The sequence below is a fragment of the Martes martes genome (assembly GCF_963455335.1).
Source record: "Martes martes genome assembly, chromosome: 7".
NCBI lineage: Eukaryota > Metazoa > Chordata > Mammalia > Carnivora > Mustelidae > Martes > Martes martes.
The window spans coordinates 83921932-83944454 of record NC_137894.1 but is presented as its reverse complement, the minus strand read 5'-3'; the positions used below and the strand labels follow the sequence as shown (position 1 = coordinate 83944454).

Genomic DNA, 22523 nt, shown 5'->3' with positions numbered 1-22523 from the left:
TCCTAAACCTTTTGACCAGAGTCTGATGACATACTGCCAATATAAAATACAAACATATTTATAAATTTATTTTATAATACTTTAGAGATGATTATAGTTAAATGTTTTCAAAGTAAATGCACTCAATCATAGTTTGTAATATTAAGATTTTCTGGGACGCCTGGGTGGCTCAGTTGGTTAAGCAGCTGCCTTTGGCTCAGGTCATGATCCCAGCGTCCTGGGATCGAGTCCCACATCGGGCTCCTTGCTCAGCAGGGAGCCTGCTTCTCCCTCTGCCTGCCACTCTGTCTGCTTGTGCTCACTCTCGCTCCTCTCTCTCTCTCTCTCTCTGACAAATAAATAAATAAATAAATCTTTAAAAAAAATATTAAGATTTTCTATTTAGAATTTCACAACATATGCAGTACATTTTTATTAAAGTGTAACATGTGTATATTTTAAAATTAAGTATAACTTGGCCATCTTGAATACCTAAATATACCCCCAGTAGAGGTTGAACCATGGTGTAGGGAAGCAGAAATGTTTGTTCAACACTCCAACTCTCTGTACCTATTAATGTAAATTGGCTGAAATCATTCTTAGAAGTGGACAGGTTATAAAGAACTTACACGCGGGTAATTCAAGACACTACAAATGACACTCAAACACATCTTTTTATTATATACTAAATTTAAAAATACAAATCTTATTAAAAATGCTTATGAAACATTGTATACATAAGTACTGTCAAATACTACAGGATTATGACATTATGTACATTTGCTAAGGTTAATTAGAAACAAAGTATATAACTTTGTTGATAACGAATTTCAGAAGTCAAATATTTTAACATTTGGCAACTGTGAAGTAGTGATCTGCACAGAAAGATGTTTGCAGAGGCAAAATAGTAAGAAAACAAACGGAACAATGCAGAGATTCCTGCCCTATGTGTTAGTAAGTAGCTCTCTTCCTCATCCTCCTCAGTCTCATTATAACAGAAGTTAAAGTGCACAAGACCACCAGGAAAACTTGATTTGGTTGTACCCTAATATATACTACAGCCAACTGTGCTGCCATATTGAGGGTTTCAATTCTTTGTACTGTTCCTGAGGTTTTTAGAAGTTAATTTTGCATGTGGCTAAGGGAAGAGAGGCCAATACTTTCTAAATTGCACCAAGTGGCCTTAAAGTGTAGAAACACCAAAGAGAAAAATACTAATTCTGGAACAGATTCAAGAATATTATCCCTGTCTACTTTGCCCTAGGAATAAAATAAGAACCTAATTTTACCTCTGGAAAATGCTTACTAAAAATCTGTTTTGGAAGGCCAGACATGAACAGCACGCACCACAAAACCGTCAGTTACTATGCACCACTTATACACGGCATCATGAATGCCTTGCCCTCAAAAGGCTCATGAGAAATACGGGTAAAGCATGTTATTACTTGACGCTAATTTTACTAATTAACATTAAGTACAATTTGTAAAAATAGGTCACCACCATACCATCAAGGAAGAGAAGGAAAGCTGCTAGTCTACAAAAGTGCTCCCTTTAGCTTTCAAACCCAATAGCTTCATTTTGGGTCAAACAAGATTGTAAAGAAAGGCCATCAGTTCTAAATAAGCTGATGATGCCATATATACATACTCAAGTACATATGTTTAAATTTCAATTCTCATTTAACACTAATGTACTAGTACAAACCATTTATAGGAAACATTTTATCAGGCTTATTTACAAACACCATGAGTGACAAAGATATGGAAAATCAAAGAAATTGCAGACAAACATAGCCATTTAGCAACATAGTTCACTAAAGATAAAATGGATTTCCATAATGTTTTTAAAAAACAAAGAAAAAAATTTAGTAAGAAATCCCTACTATATATACCTGTTGGTCATTGGACATAAAAGGCAAATAAATGTAATGATCATGATTAAGTTTTTATTACGGTCTCACTGACATATCAATATGAGGTCTACTTAGAGTACTACCTACAAATACAGTCTCTCATGATTTGATGAGAATATTAAGTTATTGAATACATTTTTAACTCCCATGGCACATTACACTTGATAACACTAATAAGGTAGCTTTAGATAACACTTAAATCATGATTATGAATGTTTAATTGAATATTTTCCTTTCTGTAGCTGTGAAATGTAAAGCTTAGATTTGCTTCCATCAGGCCTCTTAAACCAAACTTCATCATGGTTAATTGTTGTAATTACAGCACTAAAAAGGGGGGGAGAAAAAGGAATGAATGAATGAATTGCAATACGCCTCTGCCACTCATTTTAGAGTACTAGCCATAAAACCAAAATAGCTGGACTGCAAGAGTAGATTCAGATATATAATTGTCATTTACCACTAGCAGCAGGGCATGTTGTCGAAAATATGACATTCAGCAACACTTAAGAGACAATCTCCTTTCTTTCCTTAATAGAATTGGTCATATTTACTATTAGAAGTATTAAATGCACATTGTTGCTACTATATCCCCAACCCACCCCACCCCCAAAAACAAGTGGAGCTAAAAAACACTAATCACATAGTATTACACCTCCAATTTATATCAGCTCTGGCTATAGGAAATCTTGTCAGTGTTTTAATTTTTTTTTTCAAATGCTTTATTTTTTCAGAGTATGCACTTAAGTTTTTATTTAAATTCTGGCTAGTCAACATATAGTGTAATACTGGTTTTAGGAGTAGAATTTAGTGATTCATCATTTACATGTAACATCCAGTGTAGGAAATCTTAGAAATACCAATGCCTAATTCCCAGTGTCAAACCATCTATGGTACTTCTATGGATTCTTTTTGACACTACTTATCTTTATGTAGAAATATTTTAAAAAATAGATTGGTGTTTAATACTCTTATTTCATTTCTTTTTAAATCATATTTATGCAAAGTAGTCAGTAAAATGTCTTAAAACCGGTAAGATAAAGCAAAGAATCTAGGGGTAGCACATAGAACCTAGAAATTAGCTCAGTGGGCTTCTATGAGGAAAGTTACTGTACACAATGCTCCTAGTATCATAAAACTTTACAGATGAAATTACAGTCTCAGTAAATCTACTGTATTTGGAAAGTGAGCATTCCTTCCTAAATACAAACACTGCATTTACCATTCATACCTAGAAAAAGATACTTTCTTAGTATAGAAGGCTACCACTCTGAGAGAAATAAATCCTAAACTACTGAAGGAACAAAAGCAGTGATTAGCATTAATATTTTCCAAAGGCTACAACCAGATAAAACTTTGAAGGCTATCAGGGAGGCTAGCTCAGTCAGTGGAGCATGTGACTTTTGATTTCAGGGCTGTGGATTTGAGCCCCATATTGGGTGTAGAGATTACTTAAAAGAAATAAATCTTAAAAAAGAAAAGAAAAATTTTGAAGGCTATACAATTATAGAAAAGTTATTTAAGCTTAGACAGATTGAGTCTTTTAAAAGGCAGCTTTCAGTTTTCAAGTTATACTATAACTCTTAAGGCTCTCTTGAATTTTCCATTCCTTTCCTAGTCTAATTAATACTCTTTGTATCCAAAACACTGTAACACACCCAAAAAAGTTAATGATCAGTATATCCAGCCAAAACTCGTAACAGTCTGGTGTAAAGATCATAATATTAAAATCCTAACAATTCATCTACTGTAAGAACTAACAAATGGGACCACTTACCTGGGCTAAATAATTCCAACATTTCCTCTTGTGTTAACGCTTATGCTCAAGAGCTTACTATGTGACGTTGGTCTATAAATATTAACACTGGTGAACACACATGCTAACTAAATCATATGCCAAGAGAAAAGAAGGATCCATAGGCAACTAATGGTACATTATGAATACACTACATTATTATTGACAGTAATGTTGTAAATACTGAGCAATGCTGAAATGATCATTTTTACCTTGTAGGACATTCATCTTTTTTATCAATACATATTGTTTGTCCACGTATATACCATTCACCATCATAATATAATCTTCCTTCTTCAGATCTAGCACTGTGCAGATGTTTCTCCAGTTTCACAGGTGCTAAAGGGATCAGTTCAAAAACTGTTATATTAATAAGACATTGTCAGAAGAACAAAACTGCAGAACATTAAGAACTAACACCCGGGGGCGCCTGGGTGGCTCAGTCAGTTGAGTGGCTGCCTTCGGCTCAGGTCATGATCCCAGTGTCCTGGGATCGAGTCCCACATCTTGGGGGGGGGGGGTCCCTGCTCAGCGGGGAGCCTGCTTCTCCCTCTCCCTCTGCCTGCCACTCTGCCTACTTGTGCTCTCTCTCTGTCAAATAAATAAATAAAATTTAAAAAAAAAAAGAAGTAACACCCATCCATGCATATATGTGAAAAAAATGCTAAAAATATTTCTTAGATAACAAATGTAAATCTAATAGAAATAAGAGAGGAGTGCCTGGGTGGCCCAGTTGGCTAAGCATCTGCCTTTAGCTCAGGTCATGATCCCAGAGTCCCAAGATCAAGTCCCACAGCAGGCTCCCTACTCAGTGGGGAGTCTGTTTCTCCCTCTGGTGCTCCCCTCCCCCAAGCTCTCTCTCTCTTGCTTTCTCAAATAAAATCTCTTTTTAAAAAAACAGAATTTAGGGGTCTCTTGGTGGCATCTGCCTCCAGCCCAGATCATGATCCTGGGGTCCTGGGATCGAGCCCTGTGTCAGGCTCCCTGCTCAGCAGGAAACCTGTTTTCCCTCTCCCACTCCCCCGCTTGTGTTCCCTCTCTCACTGCCATTCTCTCTGTGAAATAAATAAATAAAATCTTAAAAAAAGAGAGAGAATTTAATTTCTTACATTTCTTATATAAATAACTAAGTTTTAATATGACGACAAAATGAAGTTATAGAATGTACAATAAATCGTCAGTTAACTACACAAGTGCCAGAAGGAGGAGCAGGTGCATTATCAGTTACTAGTGCTGATTTTAAATAGGATTTTTCCAGGAGTAGTGTTCACTGATGAAATGTAACCACTGATGGGAGCGCTATTTAATATGTGGATAACGTAACAACCCTTATTCAACCAGTTCCCACAGAGAAGATTGCTGAACTTGGATTAAATGACTTACGTTCTGTTTTCACTCTGTGTGGACCCAGTGTAGCCATTGCCTTAATTAAAACAAGAAGAAAGGCATTGAGTTTATAGACTGAAAGCACATTTTGGGATCTATTTAATGTCTACAACACTACTGATGACCTCAGTAGCTAACAGTGAAATATAGTCTTCAGCTGCTCTAATAAATTTTAATGTCCAAGATGATAAGGAATATAAAGAATAACCATTTCACCTAGAGGTGTTATCAATACCTGAACTGATCTCTTGCAACTAAGATGTTTCTGAAAATGGAAAAATTTAATATAAGAAATAAGTCTCCACTTTCAAATAAGCACAGAAAATCCTATAATTCTTGAACGTTCAATGACAGAATGCAAGACATACAATAAGAGCTCAAATATTCACTTTCATTCATTCAACAAATGCCCAGGACTGGGCTAAGGACTAAGCACAGAAAGATTATTCATTATTACTTTTGGACAACCTCAATAAATGCTTTTCTGTACTTTTGCATAAATTAATTACATTACTGCAGGAAAAAATACAAATTGCTAATGTGTCTCTCTTAAAATATTCTTCCAGTCCACAACAGTGGATTGTATCTGTATTAGCATTAACTGCCATAAAGAGAATGTTGCAAAGCAAGGCATATTAACAATAATCATACTTTGATGTATTAGTGAAAATCGACAATCTTCAAAAGTAGACTATAAAAAAATAATTCATATTCCATTGCTTTTTAATCATACCTTCCTAATTGTTGTCCAGTCTTCAAGAATATCAAGATCTTGTAGCATATAAACTATATATGGACGTGAAAAAGTCAAGGTCAATTTAACTGTAAGAATTTCACACTTTGGGGTGCCTGGGTGGCTCAGTGGGTTAAAGCCTCTGCCTTCAGCTCAGATCATGATCCCAGGGTCCTGGGATCGAGCCCTGCATCGGGCTCTCTGCTCAGCGGGGAGCCTGCTTCCCTCTCTCTCTCTCTCTCTCTGCCCACCTCTCTGCCTACCTGTGATCTCTGTCAAATAAATAAATTAAAAATCTTAAAAAAAAAAAAAAAAGAATTTCACACTTTGAATTTTATTTCCAAACTTCTATTTTTCAGAGAATTGGAACAATGACTTCAAGTTATTCTCCAAAACACTTAGTATCAGGATAAATATATTCTGGTACCAGGATAAATATATTCATATATATATTTTATATATTTTTTTCAGATAAATATATTCAGCTATAACCATATTCTCTTCTAGGAGATCACTGATTGTAAGATATACCACCAACCTAATCACTGTTTTGAGGTGGGAATGGAAAAAGTCAGGGAGGTAAGGGGAGGATACCACCAGGAACACCAAGATTGAAAGCACATACTACTTTAAGTTAAAGACACTCCAGTTTTGGGGGTTATGGGTGGCTCAGTCCATTAAGATTTTGTCTGACTCTCTTGATTTTGGCTCAGGTCATGATGACAGGGTCATGGGATCAGGTCCCACACCAGGCTCCACACGAGGCATGGAGCTTGCTTAAGATTCTCTCTCTCCCTCTCCTTCTGCTGCTCCTCTCTCTCTCTCTCTCTCAAAAAACAAACAAAAAAACGTAAAATAAATAACGACACTCTAACTCCGGAAACACTGAAAAATGTTTAAAAAAATACATGTGAATTAATCATGCTATATTCATATGGAAGCCTTTGTGAACTACAAAGCCATATTTTCAAAGTTGAGATCGTGACTAAATTTCTACTCCTTCCTTACCCCTCTTAACCTAAATTATATTCTTCTGCCTCAGTTTTGGAAATCATCTTTTACCTATTAGGATCATATAAATAAAGTCAGTGTATACTAATAAAAATTACAAAGATATGCACAATGCAAAAGTATATACCAAAGCAAAAAAAAAAAAATTAGAAAAGGATATCTGAAACAACAACTGGCTTCTTTTTGTCAGGACTGAAGGGATCCTTCCTCTTTTTTCTTGACTGAAGCTCATCATTCCACAGTTCTGGCAAGTAAATAAAAATTAAGTATTAGCTAATCTCTGAAGATAAAAGTGGGGTGAAAAAGCTATGTATTTTCATGGCAGAAAATTCATTAGAAGCTATGTATATACACATATGACTATATAATGAGCAGCTATATATTCATAAAATTTCCTCTGCCATTATTAAAGTAAAAATCAACTTGGCACTTAATGACTAGTAACTGATGAACATATGTCAGGTACTTTGTTAAATATACATTGCATGCATTGTGTCACCTAATCCTCAAAGCTATGTCTGAGGTAGGTATTCCTATTATTTCAATTTTACAAATGAGGGGACTGAATCAGAAAAGCTACAGTAACTGTCGCTCATGGTCACCCAAGTAGTTAGGGATTGGGGCAATGGCATTAGAATTCAGCTTATCTGACTCCACTGTGCCTATTCTACACCAGAGAAATACAATTTATAAGAGATAAAATAATATACATGCGAGACCTGTAGGATAACCCAGTATATCTTCCACCCAATGTAGAAAGCCTTCCACCCAATGTAGAATGTAGAAATACCCCTGAAAAAACAATTTCAACCTTGGACTGATCTAATTATTAATAAGTTTTACCTTCTTCTAAAACAAAAATCTACTCCCTGTAATTTCCAATTTGTGTGATACCAAAAAGAATAGGTTTTTATTCCTTCTTCTACCTGATCTTTTAAGACTTAGACTTTTAAGACTTACTGGAGTTGTCTTCTAACACTATTCTTATATTATAAAATATATTACATATATATTATAAAATATTCTTATTATTCTTATAGTGTACTATTCTTACTCCTGTAGTTGCTGTCAACTTCTCTTTTGTCCCTTTTCATGTGCTCCATTTTCTGTGTCCTTCTGAAATGTGAATTCAAATCAAAGCAACAATCACAAGCCTATCAAATTCTTTAAACATCTTCCCCTTTCTCCTCTCATTAGGGCACTTCATTTACAAAACATTTATTTTAGGGGACTAGGATATTATGAGACACTACAGTAAACCACAGGTTCAGTGTCACTTAAGTTAAACCATCACCATCGTGTTATTCCCATTACCTGAGGTAATATCAATGCTGTGCCTGTCCTCTTCAAGCCTTCTTATCTTCTCCTCCAATTCACTCTGGACTGTATCATATAACAAAAGCTTTTCACTCTGAAAAAACAATATATTTTGCATAAGTAGAAATAAAAAATCTTGACTGTGAGTACAAAATAACTTGCTCTTAAAATACTTTAACATATGATACTTTTGTTTGCTAACTTAAAATTTTTTACAATACAATGCCAAAAACATGAAAGAAATAAAACTAGAAAATACAGAATATAAGTATAGATTTAAATACATGCAATTAAGTTGTTTAAGAACCTCTAAATTTATATGTGATATGGGAGTAAAAGTTTACTTTACATAAATTCATAGTAACCTCCAATCCCCTTTTAAATATATGCAGGTCTTACTTGTCAGTATAATAGAGAACCTGTCCTATAAGATGTATCATTATAAAATGGGTCATGTTTTCTTATCACAACAGTAATTGGGCCTGTATTCCTCAATAATATCTCAATATCATACAAAATAGACTACTGTATCACAAAAAGAAAGATTCAAGTATGAATTCTATAATTTTAAATCTAATGATAGTCAAAATCATAAAACTATAGACTATATCCACATCTCACAACAAAACTATAGAAAAATTGAGGGACTTCCTAAAAGAGACGATTTACTACTGGCAAATAAGACTAGAATCCAGGTCTACTAATTCTAGCCCCTTGTTCTTTTAATTAGAAAACACTATATCCCATATTTTCAAAGGGATAAAATGTACATAAGTGTAATATATAGATTCATTATATAAAAAGCTTATGACAGATTCCCACCCCACCCACCCCACACACTTACTCTGGTAAGGATAGGCTACTCATATATATAGTTAGATAGGATCGTCGTCTTCTCATAGAGACTATTGGAATACAGTTAGATAGGATTTCTTGTGGAAGGCAAACGCCACACCCATTTGGCAGCACTCCCAGTGTGAATCATGAGATCCTCTCTTTCAGGTTTGAAATTTAGAGTCTATACATGCTTGAAGGCTCTCCTGAGTGGTAGAGAGAAGGTGGCTTTTGTCGATTTGAGGCAAGCCAGGAGCTAAAGAAAGTAAAGCTGAAGACTAAAACTAGATCGCATATGAAAAATCATCTCCTTGCATGCTACCCTCTATGCTTATTTCCTTTTACTTGTTCTCCTACCTTTGGTAAAGCCTTATGAAATATTCCAGCCTTATCTACATTGTGCTATAAGCACTGGGAAATGTTATATATCAGAAGAAAAGGGAGAGCAGACCCCAGCCATGGTCACGATAGTGTGACAACTATAAACAGATCAGATTCTCAGATTCTCCAGCCAAAGATGACTCCTAATGCATAGTGGAAGTGATAAACATTTTGTTTTCAAGAATACGAAAATTTAACTGGTACAGTCTCTTTCATTTCTATTGATAAAATTACCCTAGGTCAAGCAAAGATTCTAAAATAAGTCCACTAATCTTTCTTTATACTTAAAAAAAAATGACCCTGAAATATCTGAAGCTTTGAAGACATCTCTAAAGATACTAAAAGTATAAAGTGTACAGATAGAAGTGCTTTGAATCTATTCTCTCTCTTATTTCTTTGTCCTTCTCTCTCTCATCCTCAACCCCATAAGATCCTCAAAAACCTTTCCTGAGTAGGAAAGAAAGTCATTAACACAACAGCTAGAGGACACCTGGAAAAGAAAGGGGCATCCAAACTCCCTTGCTTAGGTGCCTGTAGAGGCTTCTTTGTTCAACAAGTAATTTAGCTTTTTAAAGTACTTATTATACTTATAAATTTGTCTTCAAAATCCAATTCCCCTCCAATCTCCACACCTATACTTACTCCTTTGGATGCAGATAGGAGTTAGTGACTCACTTCTAATGGACAGAATGTGGCAGAAATCTGGGTCATAAAAAACATCCTCCTTCTGTCCTGCTCTCTTCGATCACTCACTCTGAGAGATGGAGTCACAGAGTCCTGGGGGCCCTCATGCAAGATTTGGAGAGGCCCATAGAACTAAGACTTCCAACCAACAACCAGCAAAAACTTGCTAGCCTTGTGAGTGAGTCACCTTGGAAGCAGATCCTCCAGCTCCCAGTCAAGCCTTTAGATAACTGCTTCGCTGGCTGACTTCTTTATTGCAACTTTATGTGACTCCCTGAGCCAGAACCAAATTTCTGCTACAGAGAGTAATAGAGTAATAGATTTCATTGTTGTTTCATTGTTGTTTTAAGTCACTACGTTTTGGAGTAATTTATTACAAAGCAATGGATAACCAATACAAGAGGTCTCAAAAAACCTATCTCTATGCACCTTTTCCTAAGAAGCTATTCTACCCAACTGAAAATGAGAACAAAATCTAGCAAGAAAGACATAAAGGGAACTTCTAGGGTGATGGTGAAAAGACACCCCATGAAGACAGAGATGCAGCTGGCCTAGAAAGCATCTGAAGGAGGGCACAGAATGGAGCAGGACAGGGGTACAGGGGATGCTCCTTGGGGATTAGCTGATGCATTTGATCACATGGAAAACAGGATGAGGGGGCTTTCATAAATCTGCTAGAGTCTCTGAAAAGAAATGACAAAACTAAAAATAAATGAAGCAATTATTAAATCCAAAGCTACAAATAGAGTTGTACAAAAAAAGGAAGTTTCAGCCTTGTATAACTCCTGGCTCAGTAAATAATATTTATAACTACAACAAAAACAAAAATTGAGACATTACAGTATTAGAAAAATGGGATGAGGGAAACTATTATGGAGTCTTCAGCTTTCATAATAGAAAACCAATAGATAATATCTAAAACTGATATTATTGGGGCACCTGGGGGCTCAGTGGGTTAAGCCTCTGCCTTCAGCTCAGGTCATGGTCTCAAGGTCCTGGGATCAAGCCCACATCGGGCTCTCTGCTCAGTGGGGAGCCTGCTTTCCTCTCTCTCTCTGCCTGCCTCTCTGCCTACTTGTGATCTCTCTCTCTCTGTGTCAAATAAATAAATAAAATATTTTTTAAAACAATAATACAAATTTTTTTAATTAAATAAATAAAACTGATATTTAGAAATATGAGGACAAATTCCAGAAGGAGTAACTACAAGAGTTAGATCATTGCTGCTGGAATGTAGAATTTAGAGATGGGAGAGGGGACTGCTGTGTTTCATTTTAAGCTGGTGCCTACATAAATACGTATACACATTACCCGCTAAAAGCAAATGTTTAAAAGAGTATTTAGACCTGTAGAGAAATCCTCATGAAATACTGCTTGTAAAACAGGATATAAAACAGTACATAGGAGCGCCTGGGTGGCTCAGTGGATTAGGCCTCTGCCTTTGGCTCGGGTCATGATCTCGGGGTCCTGGGATCAAGCCCCGCATCGGGCTCTCTGCTCGGCGGGGAGCCTGCTTCCCCCTCTCTCTCTGCCTGCTGTTCTGCCTACTTGTGATCTCTCTCTCTGTCAAATAAATAAATAAAATCTTTAAAAAAAAGAACAGTACATATATATATATATAGTCATACCAGCTGTGTGAAAAACAATTATACAAAAATGCACATACTTAATAACAAATGTCTGCTGCTTGGTAGATTATGGTTCATTGTATTTACTTCTTTAGACTTATTTCTCAAGTTTTCTCAATACTTATTAATGTTATAATCAGGAAAAAAAAAAAAAAGGAACAGATAACCAAAATCAGAGCCCTGAAGTGCCTCAATTTTCTCAAGAACTGGAATTCTAACCCTGAACCCTCAGGGTCTGAGACCTTGCTACCACCTGCTGTCAGTCTTAACACTCATCTCCAGCTCTGTGGGAGGCCTAAATGAGATAACCTAAATAAAGCATCACCACCTGTTCCAGTGTCTGGCACACTGTGTATTCTATAAATGTGATTTCCTTCCTTAATTTGACACAAACCATCTGCTGCCTCGATTGCCTCTGTGGTTTTCTGGCTTACTCTCTGATTGCATACCCATGTGAACATGTCTGGTCTCTGGTCCTTGCCCCTCTTTCTATCTGCTGCTAATCAAACTTACTTTGACAATTGGCAGTGTGTCTCCCTTCTTTCCACTTCCCCTGCCTCTCAGTTAGTTGTATATGAGCCAAATGTAAAACTAAGTAATAAACAGATAAAAAGACCTGAATAACAAAGTTCAAATTTAATGGTAAATTGCATGAATGACTAGAAAGATCAAAGGATTTCAGTCCTGGTTCTGCTGCTCCTTAAACATGTGACCCTAAGCAAATTATTTAACCTCTCTGAGCCCCTCAGTTAACCTAGTCATAAAATCAAGATAATTCCTATTTCATAAGGCTGTGGTAAGGATTAAAATGAGAGTGAATATAAAATCCATAACACTCTAAATATAAGTTCCCTTCCAGCCTTTATTTCCTATCTAAAATGCCCTTGAACTACTGATAAATATTAATTATATAAGTAAACAGACCATTTATAATATTAATTCTATATTAGCACTAAAAAAAAAAAGCCATAACTAAATTAGAAGAAATTTATGTAAACATTTAACATGTCTATGGAGGAGGGAAGACTTTCAAAGCTGAAAAATGATGGAAAAGTGGTGCCTGGGTGGCACAGTTGGTTAAGTGGCCAACTCTTGATTTAGGCTCAGGTCATGATCTCAGGGTGATTAGATCAAGCCCTATCTTGGACTCCACACTACTTGGCAGGGAGTCTGCTTGAGATTCTCTCTCCTTCTTTCCCCCTCTGCCACTCCCCGCCACGTTCTCACATGCATTGCTCTTTCTCTCTCTCTCTAAATCTTTTTTTTGATGATCTTATTTATTTGAGAGAGAGAGAGAGCTGGGGGAGGGGTTGAGGCAGAGGGAGAAGCAGACTCCCCACTGATTAGGGAGTAAGATGCGGGACTTGACCCCAGGACCCTGGAATCATGATGTAAGCTGAAGGCAGACACCTTCAGCTGACTGACTGAGCCGCCCAGGTGCCCTAAAATAAATAAATCTTTAAAAAATGATGGAAAAGAAAGAAAATATCAATATATTTGTCAATATATCAATATATTTGTCTAAGTAAAAAATACTACTTGGAGATACATTGCTGACTTTTATTTCTGACAATATAGTAGACGAGATATCCTCAAAACAAAACACAAAAATCTCAAAACAAAAACAAAACTTCCCAACACACCTAAACAGGTGTTCAAATAAAATACCACAAACATCTTTTTAAAGGTTAGTTAAGCACTTTAAAAAGTAAGAGATATCCCCAAGAACCAAAAATAAGGAGCCGGAGACCAGCAATGCTAACCTAGTATTGAAGCTTTGGTTTCCTTGAGGGTGTTCGCTGGTGTTGGTAACCTAGAGGAATGGGTTTTAGTGGCTATTTGGGAAAAAGAGAAAGATCTTGGGCCTAAGCAAAGTGAGGAACAAGAACTGGGATCCCTGCATAGCCCTGAAGGGTTATACCTTCAAAGAAAAGGCAGACTAGAAAAGATTCACCTGAGGGAAATTCATTTGTGTTGGTTAGGCAATAAATGAAAAAAAAACTTTTTCCCGAAAATACATCATCTTAGGCCTGACCTCTGCATATTTGAGATTCAAGTGTAGATTACCTGCATCTTCTAGGAAATTCCAAGCCAAAAAATGAAAGCAGTCATGTGCTGTTGGCACACCAGGATGCCTAGATGAAACACGCTAGCAGAAATAAAAGCAGATACTATCTTAAGAACTACATCCTCTGTCCGAGGCTCACAAAATTCCTACCAAGAAAGCTGCTACAGTCCAGAATTATGGTATAAGGAAATAAGCTATAAGGTTTGGCAGAAATTTGAAGGAAAAGAAAGGCAATATTAGACTCTGAAGAACTTCAGGCAATATATTGAGTAAAAAAATGTGAATTAAAGGGCGCCTGGGTGGCCCAGTTAGTTAAGTGTCTGCCTTCAGCTCAGGTCTTGATCCCAGGGTCCTGGGATGGAGTCCCGCATCGGGCTCCCTGCTCAGTGGGAAGACTGCTTCTCACTCTCACTCTCCCTCTGTGTGCTCTCTCTATCTCTGAAATAAATGAAAACCTTTTTAAAAATATGAATTAAGTATTAAGAAATATGGAAGACAAAATGAGGACTTACATATAATTAACTCAAGTTCCAGAAGAAGGAAGCAGAGGAATGAAAAAAAGGCAATACCAGAGAAGATAATATCTGAGAAATATCCAGAACTAATGAAAAACAAATTCTCAGATTCAGAAAGCACAACAAATCCAAATAAGGAGAGACACAATAAAGAATGTGGAGACACACAATAAAGAAACTGAAGGGATGCCTGGGTGGCTTAGTTGGTTAAGCCACTGCCTTCGGCTCAGGTTATGATCCCGGAGTCACGGGATCGAGCCCTGCATCAGGCTCCCAGCTCCATGGGGAGTCTGCTTCTCCCTCTGTCCTTCTCCCCTCTCATACTCTCTCTCTCTTTCTCAAATAAACAAAAAAATCTTTAAAAAATAAAGAAACTGAAGAAGAACAAAGAAAATAATGTTCAAATAGCTAGTAAAAGATAGGAAAAAAAGCTACCTATAAATGATTACAGACTTCTAAGCAAATTGTGGAAAATAAAATCCTAAAAATTTCCTCTTAATGAGGAAATAATTATCATCCTACAATGTTTTACCCCCTAAACTGTCCTTCCAGAATTATTACAAATAAGCTATTTTAGACAAGTAAAAACTGAGTTTACCACCAAGGGACTCTCAGTGAAGAAATGCTTAGGATGTTCAAGAAGCAAAAAAGGAACTTGCAAGAAAGAGTTGTAACTCAAAAACAATGAACAAAAAATGAGTAAAATATGCATAAACCTAAAAAGAACTAAATCAATGAGATCAAAATAATGCTTCATTTGAAGGGTAGAAAGGCAAATGGAACTAAAGGACTAAAAACTATAACTTGTACTTTGGAGGGAGTAAGTAGAGAGGTCAAGTGTCCTTTATAATTCAGGAGGAGGAAAGAATTATTAATTGATTCTAATGCAGATATGCATACTGAAAATTTAAGCTAATCACTAAAATATAAAGAATATTAATGCATGACACAATTTTTTTAAGATTTTATTTATTTATTTGAGAGAGTAAGCAAGACAGAGAGCATGAGCAGGGGGAGGAGCAGAGGGAGAAGCAGACTCCTTGCTCAACCAGGAACCTGACACAGGGCTCAATCCTGGGACTCTGGGATCATGACCTGGGCCAAAGGCAGACGCTTAACCGACTGAGCTACCTGTATGATGAAATATTTAAAACTCAATAAATCACACACACCCAGGAAAGGTCAGGAAAGAATAAAAAAGGATAAAGCAGATAAAATAGAAAACACAAAAAAGGATGGTATTACATAGCAAAATAATTACTACAAATATAATTGGACTAAATTTGCCAATTAAAAGACAGGGTTTCTTAAAATAGTTTTAAAATCAACGCCTGTCCTATTTATTTACAGATAACATGGCTAAAATATAGACCATAAAAAAGTTGGAGGAGAAAAAGAATAAAAACCTTTTATTAGGCAAAGGGTACCTGGTTGGCTCAGTCAGTTGAGCATCCGACTCTGGGTTTCAACTCAGGTCATGATCTCAGGGTTGTGAGATCAAGCCCCACATCAGGCTCCACACCCAGAGAGGAGTCTGCTTGAGATGCTCTCTCTCTCCCCCTCTCCCTCCACCCCCCAACTAAAATAAATAAATCTTAAAACAAACAAACAAAAAACTTTTGGGTGCCTGGGTGACTCAGTCAGTTAGGCTTCTACTTTCAGCTCAGGTTATGATCCCAGGAGAGTCCTGCATTGGGCTCCTTGCTCGGCAAGGAGTCTGCCTCTCCCTCTGCCTGCTGCTCCCTCTGCTTGTGCTCTCTCGCTCTCTGACAAATAAATAAATAAAATCTTAAAAAAAAAAAAAACTAAAATTAAGAAAAAAACTTTTATCAGGCAAATGCCATGATAAATAAAACAAAAATAGCTATTTTAATTATCAGACAAAATAGACTTTATGACAAAAATCATTGTTACAGAGAAAGGTGCATTTAAAAAGGATAAAATGTGGGGCGCCTGGGTGGCTCAGTGGGTTAAGCCTCTGCCTTTGGCTCAGGTCATGACCTCAGGGCCCTGGGATCAAGCCACACATTGGGCTCTCTGCTCAGGAAGCCTGCTTCCCTCTCTCTTTCTGCCTGCCTCTCTGCCTACTTGTGATCTCTGTCAAATAAATAAATAAAATCTTTTAAAATAAATAAATAAATAGGATGAAATGTTACATTTATTAAAAGATACAGAAATTCTAAAATGAGTTTGATAATATAGCCTCTATATACTTTATATACATATACATACACATAAAGCAAAAGCTGATGGAAGTATAAAAAGATATGAGAAATTACATATATTTATAAAGCAAAAACTGGTAGAAATATGAAAAGATGAGAAATTAATAATCCCATTTATAATAGCATCAAAAAAGAACAAAATACTTAGGAATAAACTTAAGGAACTTGCATATTAAAAACTATGAAACATTGATAAAAGAAATTAAACACAAATAAATGAAGACACTCCATGTTCTTAGATTGGAAGACTTAACATTGTTAAAAAGTCCATAATAGTATCCAAAGTGGGGGCGCCTGGGTGGCTCAGTGGGTTAAAGCCTCTGCCTTCGGCTCAGGTCATGATCTCAGGGTCCTGGGACTGAGCCCCACATCGGGCTCTCTGCTCAGCAGGGAGCCTGCTTCCTCCTCACTCTCTCTGCCTGCCTCTCTGCCTACTTGTGATCTCTCTGTCAAATAAATAAATAAAATCTTTAAAATCTTCAGAGTGATTCACAAATACAATGCAATCTCTTATCAAAATCCCAATGGAATTTTTTTATAGAAATAGAAAAAAAGCCTAAAATTAATATGGAACCACAACAAAAACCCAAATAGCTAAAAAAAAATCTTCAGAAGGAATAACAAAACAAAGCCTCACATTTCCTAATTTCAAAATACATTACAAAGCTATAGTAATTAAAACAGTATGGTACTGGCATAAAGACAGGCATATAGACCAATGGAAACAGAGCCCAGAAATAGAGACCCCAGAAATAAACCTATGTACACATGGTCACCTAATCTTCAACAAGGGTGCAAAGAGTACATAACGGGGAAAGGCTAGTCTCTTCAACAAATGCTGTTGGGAAAACTGGACAGCCACAGGCAAAAGAATGAAATCTGACCCTTACCTTACGCCTTACACAAAAATAAGTTCAAAGTGGATTAAAGTTTTTTTTCAAAGGTTTATTTTTGAGAGAGAGAGCATGTGCACACGAGTTGGGGCAGGAGGCCAAGGGAGAGAGAATTCCAAGCAGACTCCCTCCTGAGGGTGGAGCTGACAGCGGTTGACAGTTGTGATCCCACAACCCTGAGATCATGACCTGAGCTGAAATCAAGAGTTGGACACTTAACTGACTGAGCCACCAGGTGCCCCAAAACAGATTACAGATTTAAATGAAACTATAAAACTCCTAGAAGAAAATATAAAGGATAAGCTTCATGAAATTGCTCTAGGAAATGATTTCTTGAATATGATACCAAAAGCACAGGCAACAAAAGCAGAAAGAGGTTAAGTGGGACTATATCAAACTAAACAGCTTCTGCACAGCAAAGGAAAAATGAGGGTGGAAAGGCAACCTACAGAATGGGAGAAAATATCTGAAAACCAAATATCAAAATATATAAGGAACTCAATTTAAAAATTAGCAAAGGACTTGAATAGACCTTTCTCCAAAGAAGACCTATATGAGAAGATGCTCAACATCACTATTCATCAGAAAAATGTAAATTAAAATCACAGCATGGGGGGCATGTGGGTGTCTCAGTGGCTTGAGCATCCAACTCTTGGTTTCGGCTCAGGTTATGATCTTAGGGTCATGAGATTGAGCCCAGCGCTGGGCTCCACACTCAGTAGGGAGTCTGCTTAAGATTCTCTCTCCCTCTCCTGCCCCTTCTCCTACTTGAGCATGCACATGTTCTCTCTCTCTCTCAAATAAATAAGTCTTCTTTAAAAAAAAAGTCATAGTGTGGTATCACTTCACACCTATTAGTAAGGATATTATCAAAAACAATAGATAACAAGTGTTGGTGAGGATATGGAGAAATTGAAACCCTTGTGCACAGGTGGAAGGAATGTAAAATGGTGTGTTTACTATGAAAAATAGTATGGAATTTCCTTAAAAAATTAAAAACAGAACTATATGATCCAGCAATCTAACTTCTGAGTATATGCCCAAAAGAACTGAAATCGGGATCTCAAAGAGATTTGCACTCCTGTGTTCACTGCAGCACTACTCACAATAGCCAAGATGTGAAAAACAACCTAAATGCACATTGAAGGATGACTGAATAAAGAAAACGTGATATATACATACAATGAGATATTATTCAGTCTTTAAAAAATTAGGAAGTCTTGCCATATGCTCAACATGGAAGAACCCTGAGGACATTATGCTAAATGAAATAAGTTAGTCACATAGGAACAGATATTGCATGATACCACTTATATAAGGTATATAAACTAGCCAAACACATAGAAACAGAGAGTAGCCAAAAGCTACGGAAAAAGGAAACTAGGGAGTTGCTGTTGGGTGGGTATAAAGATTCAGCTAAACCTCATGATTAAGTTTAGAAGTCTGTATTACAACAGTGTACACCAATAGTTAACAATATTGGATTGCACATTTAATATTTGTTAAGAGGGGTAAATCTCAATGTTAAGGGTTCTTACCACAGTTAAAAAAAATTTTTTAGGGGCGCCTGGGTGGCTCAATGGGTTAAGCCTCTGCCTTTGGCTCAGGTCATGATCTCAGGGTCCTGGGATCAAGCCCCACATCAGGCTCTCTGCTCAGCAGGGAGCCTGCTTCCTCCTCACTCTCTCTGCCTGCCTCTCTGCCTACTTGTGATCTCTCTCTCTCAAATAAATAAATAAAATCTTTTTAAAGAAGAAAGTAAGAATAAAGAAAAAGATAAAAGAAATTCCATAGGAGATAAGTTTTGGCTGGGAGCTCTGGAATCATGAGCATTCAGTCTCCAGGAATATACCATCCTTTTTGATCAAAGGAATCCATGACAGTGGATGTGCACTGTGGGGCATCTCATTATCAGTACCTTTGGCCTCCAGATATGAAATGATGAATGACTTCACTATTGTGAAAAGAACAATATGTGGATTTTCTTAGGACATGAAAAAAACTAATAATAAATAAAGGAAGTATTAACAAATCCACCATCACACAGAGAATTCTCATGTACCTCCCTCAGTAAGTGAAAGATGAAGCAGACAAAAAAATAAGGAAACAATAAGTCCATACTTCTATAAATAAATAAACTAAAAGTGTTACAAAGAATGAGATATTTGCATAGTTTCAAAGTACTTCTCCCCAAAATACTTATTAATCACAATGTGAAAAAAAATAAGTGTACTTAGAGAAACCTGGAAGAAACCACTTAAATCAAGTGATCAAAGTGTGTATCACCAATAATGGTACATACCAAAATTGTGTGCTGCCTGATAGAATTCAGTGAGAAGAACACATCACTACTGTGATATTCTTACTGAGAGACAAAATCCATTTCTAATCATGAAGAAATTGCAGACCAATTCAAAACTGACATTCTACATAATAACTGGACTGAAATTTTCAAATTTGTAAAGAACATGAAAGTCAAGGAAAGACTGAAGAATTGTTCCACATTGAAGGAAACTAACAACATGACAACTAAATGCAAGGACAAAGACACTAAGTGATTCTAAACTGGATCTCTGCTATTAAGGGTGCTGTTGGGACAATTGCTCAAACTTATATGAGGTCTGAGCATTAGATGGTAGTAACATCAGTGTACATTTCCTGTTTCTGATGATTGTAGAATCATTATACAAGAGAATGTCCCTCTTCTGTTGTATTGAGGGGTGATGGGGCATCATGTTGCCAACTCGTTCTCATGTTCACCAGAAAAGTTCTTTCATACTTTCTTGCAACTTTTCTATAAGACTGTTAAAAATATATATGATAAAGGCAAGATGTACTAAGCACTCATGGAACTGATGACTACAATCTTAAATATATATTCCTACGAAAGAGAAAAATATGGGATATTCTTAACTCATTTTATGGATCTTGAAATCAAATCAAGGACAATATGAGACTTAAAAATTAAATCTCACTGACAAACATAGAAATGAAGCTTCTAAACAAAATATTAGCAAACTGAATCTGATAATTCATGAGAAAAATAATGATTCCAGGAATTCAAGGATGGCTTACCATTAAAAAATATATAGGGTGCCTGGGTGGCTCAGTGGTTTAAGCCTCTGCCTTCGGCTCAGGTCATGATCCCAGGGTTCTGGGATCAAGCCCCATATCAGGCCCTCTGCTCAGCGGGGAGCCTGCTTCCCCCTCTCTCTCTCCGCCTGCCTCTCTGCCTACTTGTGATCTCTCTCTGTCAAATAAATAAATAACATCTTTAAGAGCAAAAAAAAAATGACTGATTGAATAGATGCAGACCAAGCATTTAATAAAACCTAAAATGTAACAACCATTCCTGGTTTAAAAAAAAAAAGGGGGGGAGGAGGGGGGCCTGGATGGCTCAGTGGGTTAAAGCCTTTGCCTTCGGCTCAGGTCATGATCCCAGGGTCCTGGGATCGAGCCCCACATCGGGCTCTCTGCTTGGTGGGGAGCCTGCTCTCCCTCTCTCTCTGCCTGCCTCTCTGCCTACTTGTGATCTCTGTCTGTCAAATAAATAAGTAAAAAAGATATCTCAAGCCAAAAACTTTAAAAAAAAAAAAAACTTAGAAAACAAGAAATAAAAGTAAATTTCCTTAACTCAGTAAAAAGAGTATTTATCATGTGTAAACCTGGCGATTCACAGACCTGTACCCCTGGGGATAAAAATACATTATATGTTTATTAAAATAAAAAAAATTTAAAAAAAAGAGTATTTATCAAAACCCAATAGTAAATATCATACTTATTGGAAAACCATAAGAAGCACTCCCTTAAGGGGCGCCTGGGTGGCTCAGTGGGTTAAGGCCTCTGCCTTTGGCCCAGGTGATGATCTCAGGGTCCTGGGATCGAGTCCCGTGTCGGGCTCTCTGCTCAGCAGGGAGCCTGCTTCCTCCTCCCTCTCTGCCTGCCTCTCTGCCTACTTGTGATCTTTCTCTGTGTGTCAAATAAATAAATAAAATCTCAAAAAAAAAAAGAAGCAGCATTCCCTTAAAATCAAGAACACAACCACGATCTGCCTTCACTCCTTCTATTGCATGATGTTCTATTAGTGCCACTAAGACAAGTAAAACAAATAAAAGGAAGATCAGAATGGACGAAACAAAGTGCCATTTTTCACAAAAAAATCATATTTTTCACAAATGACACAAACTGCCATTTTCCACAAATGATTACATGGAAAAATCTAAGAATCTGTAATTATTAGAATTAAGAGGGGTAGATACAGTTGGATATAATATCAATATACAAAAATACTTTTTTATACAGCAGCAGGAAATAAACAGTCACTTCTTAAAAGATATTACTAAACAACAAAAAATTTTAACAATAAGGAGTGTAAGAAGAGCAAAGTAAAATTATCAGTTTATTGAGATATTAAGACTTACTAGACTGAAAGCAGTAAAGAAGGTATTATGCTACCAGTACAGAAATAGTCAAACAGATGAATGGAACAAATTAAAACAGCTAGAAACAAGCTGCCATGTAAATGGACATTTGATGTAAGAAAGAGATGGGGAGAAAAAGGATGGAATTGCTGATTCATGGTAAAACAATGGAGTATAAAGAGTGTTGACATTACCATCCAAATGCAAAAAAAAAAAAAAAAAAGATACATACTTTATATCATATGCAAAAATTAGAGGTAGGTTAGCAATTTAAATGTTAAAAAGCAAAATTTCAACCTTTGAAAGGAAAATATGTCTTTTTTTAAAAGATTTTATTTATTTATTTGACAAAGAAAGAGATCACAAGTAGGCAGGCAGAGAGGGGGAAGCAGGCTCCCCAGAGTAGAGAGCCCGATGCGGGGCTCGATCCCAGGACCTTGAGATCACGACCTGAGCCAAAGGCAGAGACTTAACCCACTGAGCCACCCAGGCACCCCCAAAATGTGTCTTTTTACCTCAAAGTGGGAAAGACACACAAAGCATGTATCATAAAGGAAAGATGAAAAATTCAGCTACATTAGAATGTACAACTCTAGTTCATCAAGTCATCAAAAACAGTGAAAAGACATCCCATTGCCTGGGTAAAAATATTTGCAAAGCATATAACCAGCAAAGCATTTGTATGCAGAATATATAAAGAACCTCTACAGTCAATGAGAAAAACACTAAAAGCCCAACATAAA

The 22523-nt window shown here is 36.6% G+C and overlaps 1 protein-coding gene across 2 annotated transcripts in view; it reads right to left on the bottom strand.

Moving 5' to 3' along the window:
* Nucleotides 1-635: 635 nt before the first annotated feature.
* Nucleotides 636-22523, bottom strand: part of BRMS1L (BRMS1 like transcriptional repressor) — a 32688-nt gene continuing 10800 nt past the window's right edge. Inside the window, exons 5-10 of one of the 2 annotated variants that reach the window (XM_080808068.1) lie at nucleotides 8129-8225; nucleotides 6975-7058; nucleotides 5804-5868; nucleotides 5068-5107; nucleotides 3897-4023; nucleotides 636-2216 (exon numbers count right to left, since the gene is read on the bottom strand). In XM_080808068.1, the coding sequence (XP_080664194.1) occupies nucleotides 2099-2216; nucleotides 3897-4023; nucleotides 5068-5107; nucleotides 5804-5868; nucleotides 6975-7058; nucleotides 8129-8225 (531 nt within the window). In that variant the 3' untranslated portion in view covers nucleotides 636-2098. Of the gene's footprint in view, nucleotides 2217-3896; nucleotides 4045-5067; nucleotides 5108-5803; nucleotides 5869-6974; nucleotides 7059-8128; nucleotides 8226-22523 lie in introns of both variants that reach the window. The other variant, XM_080808067.1, reaches the window with a different exon arrangement.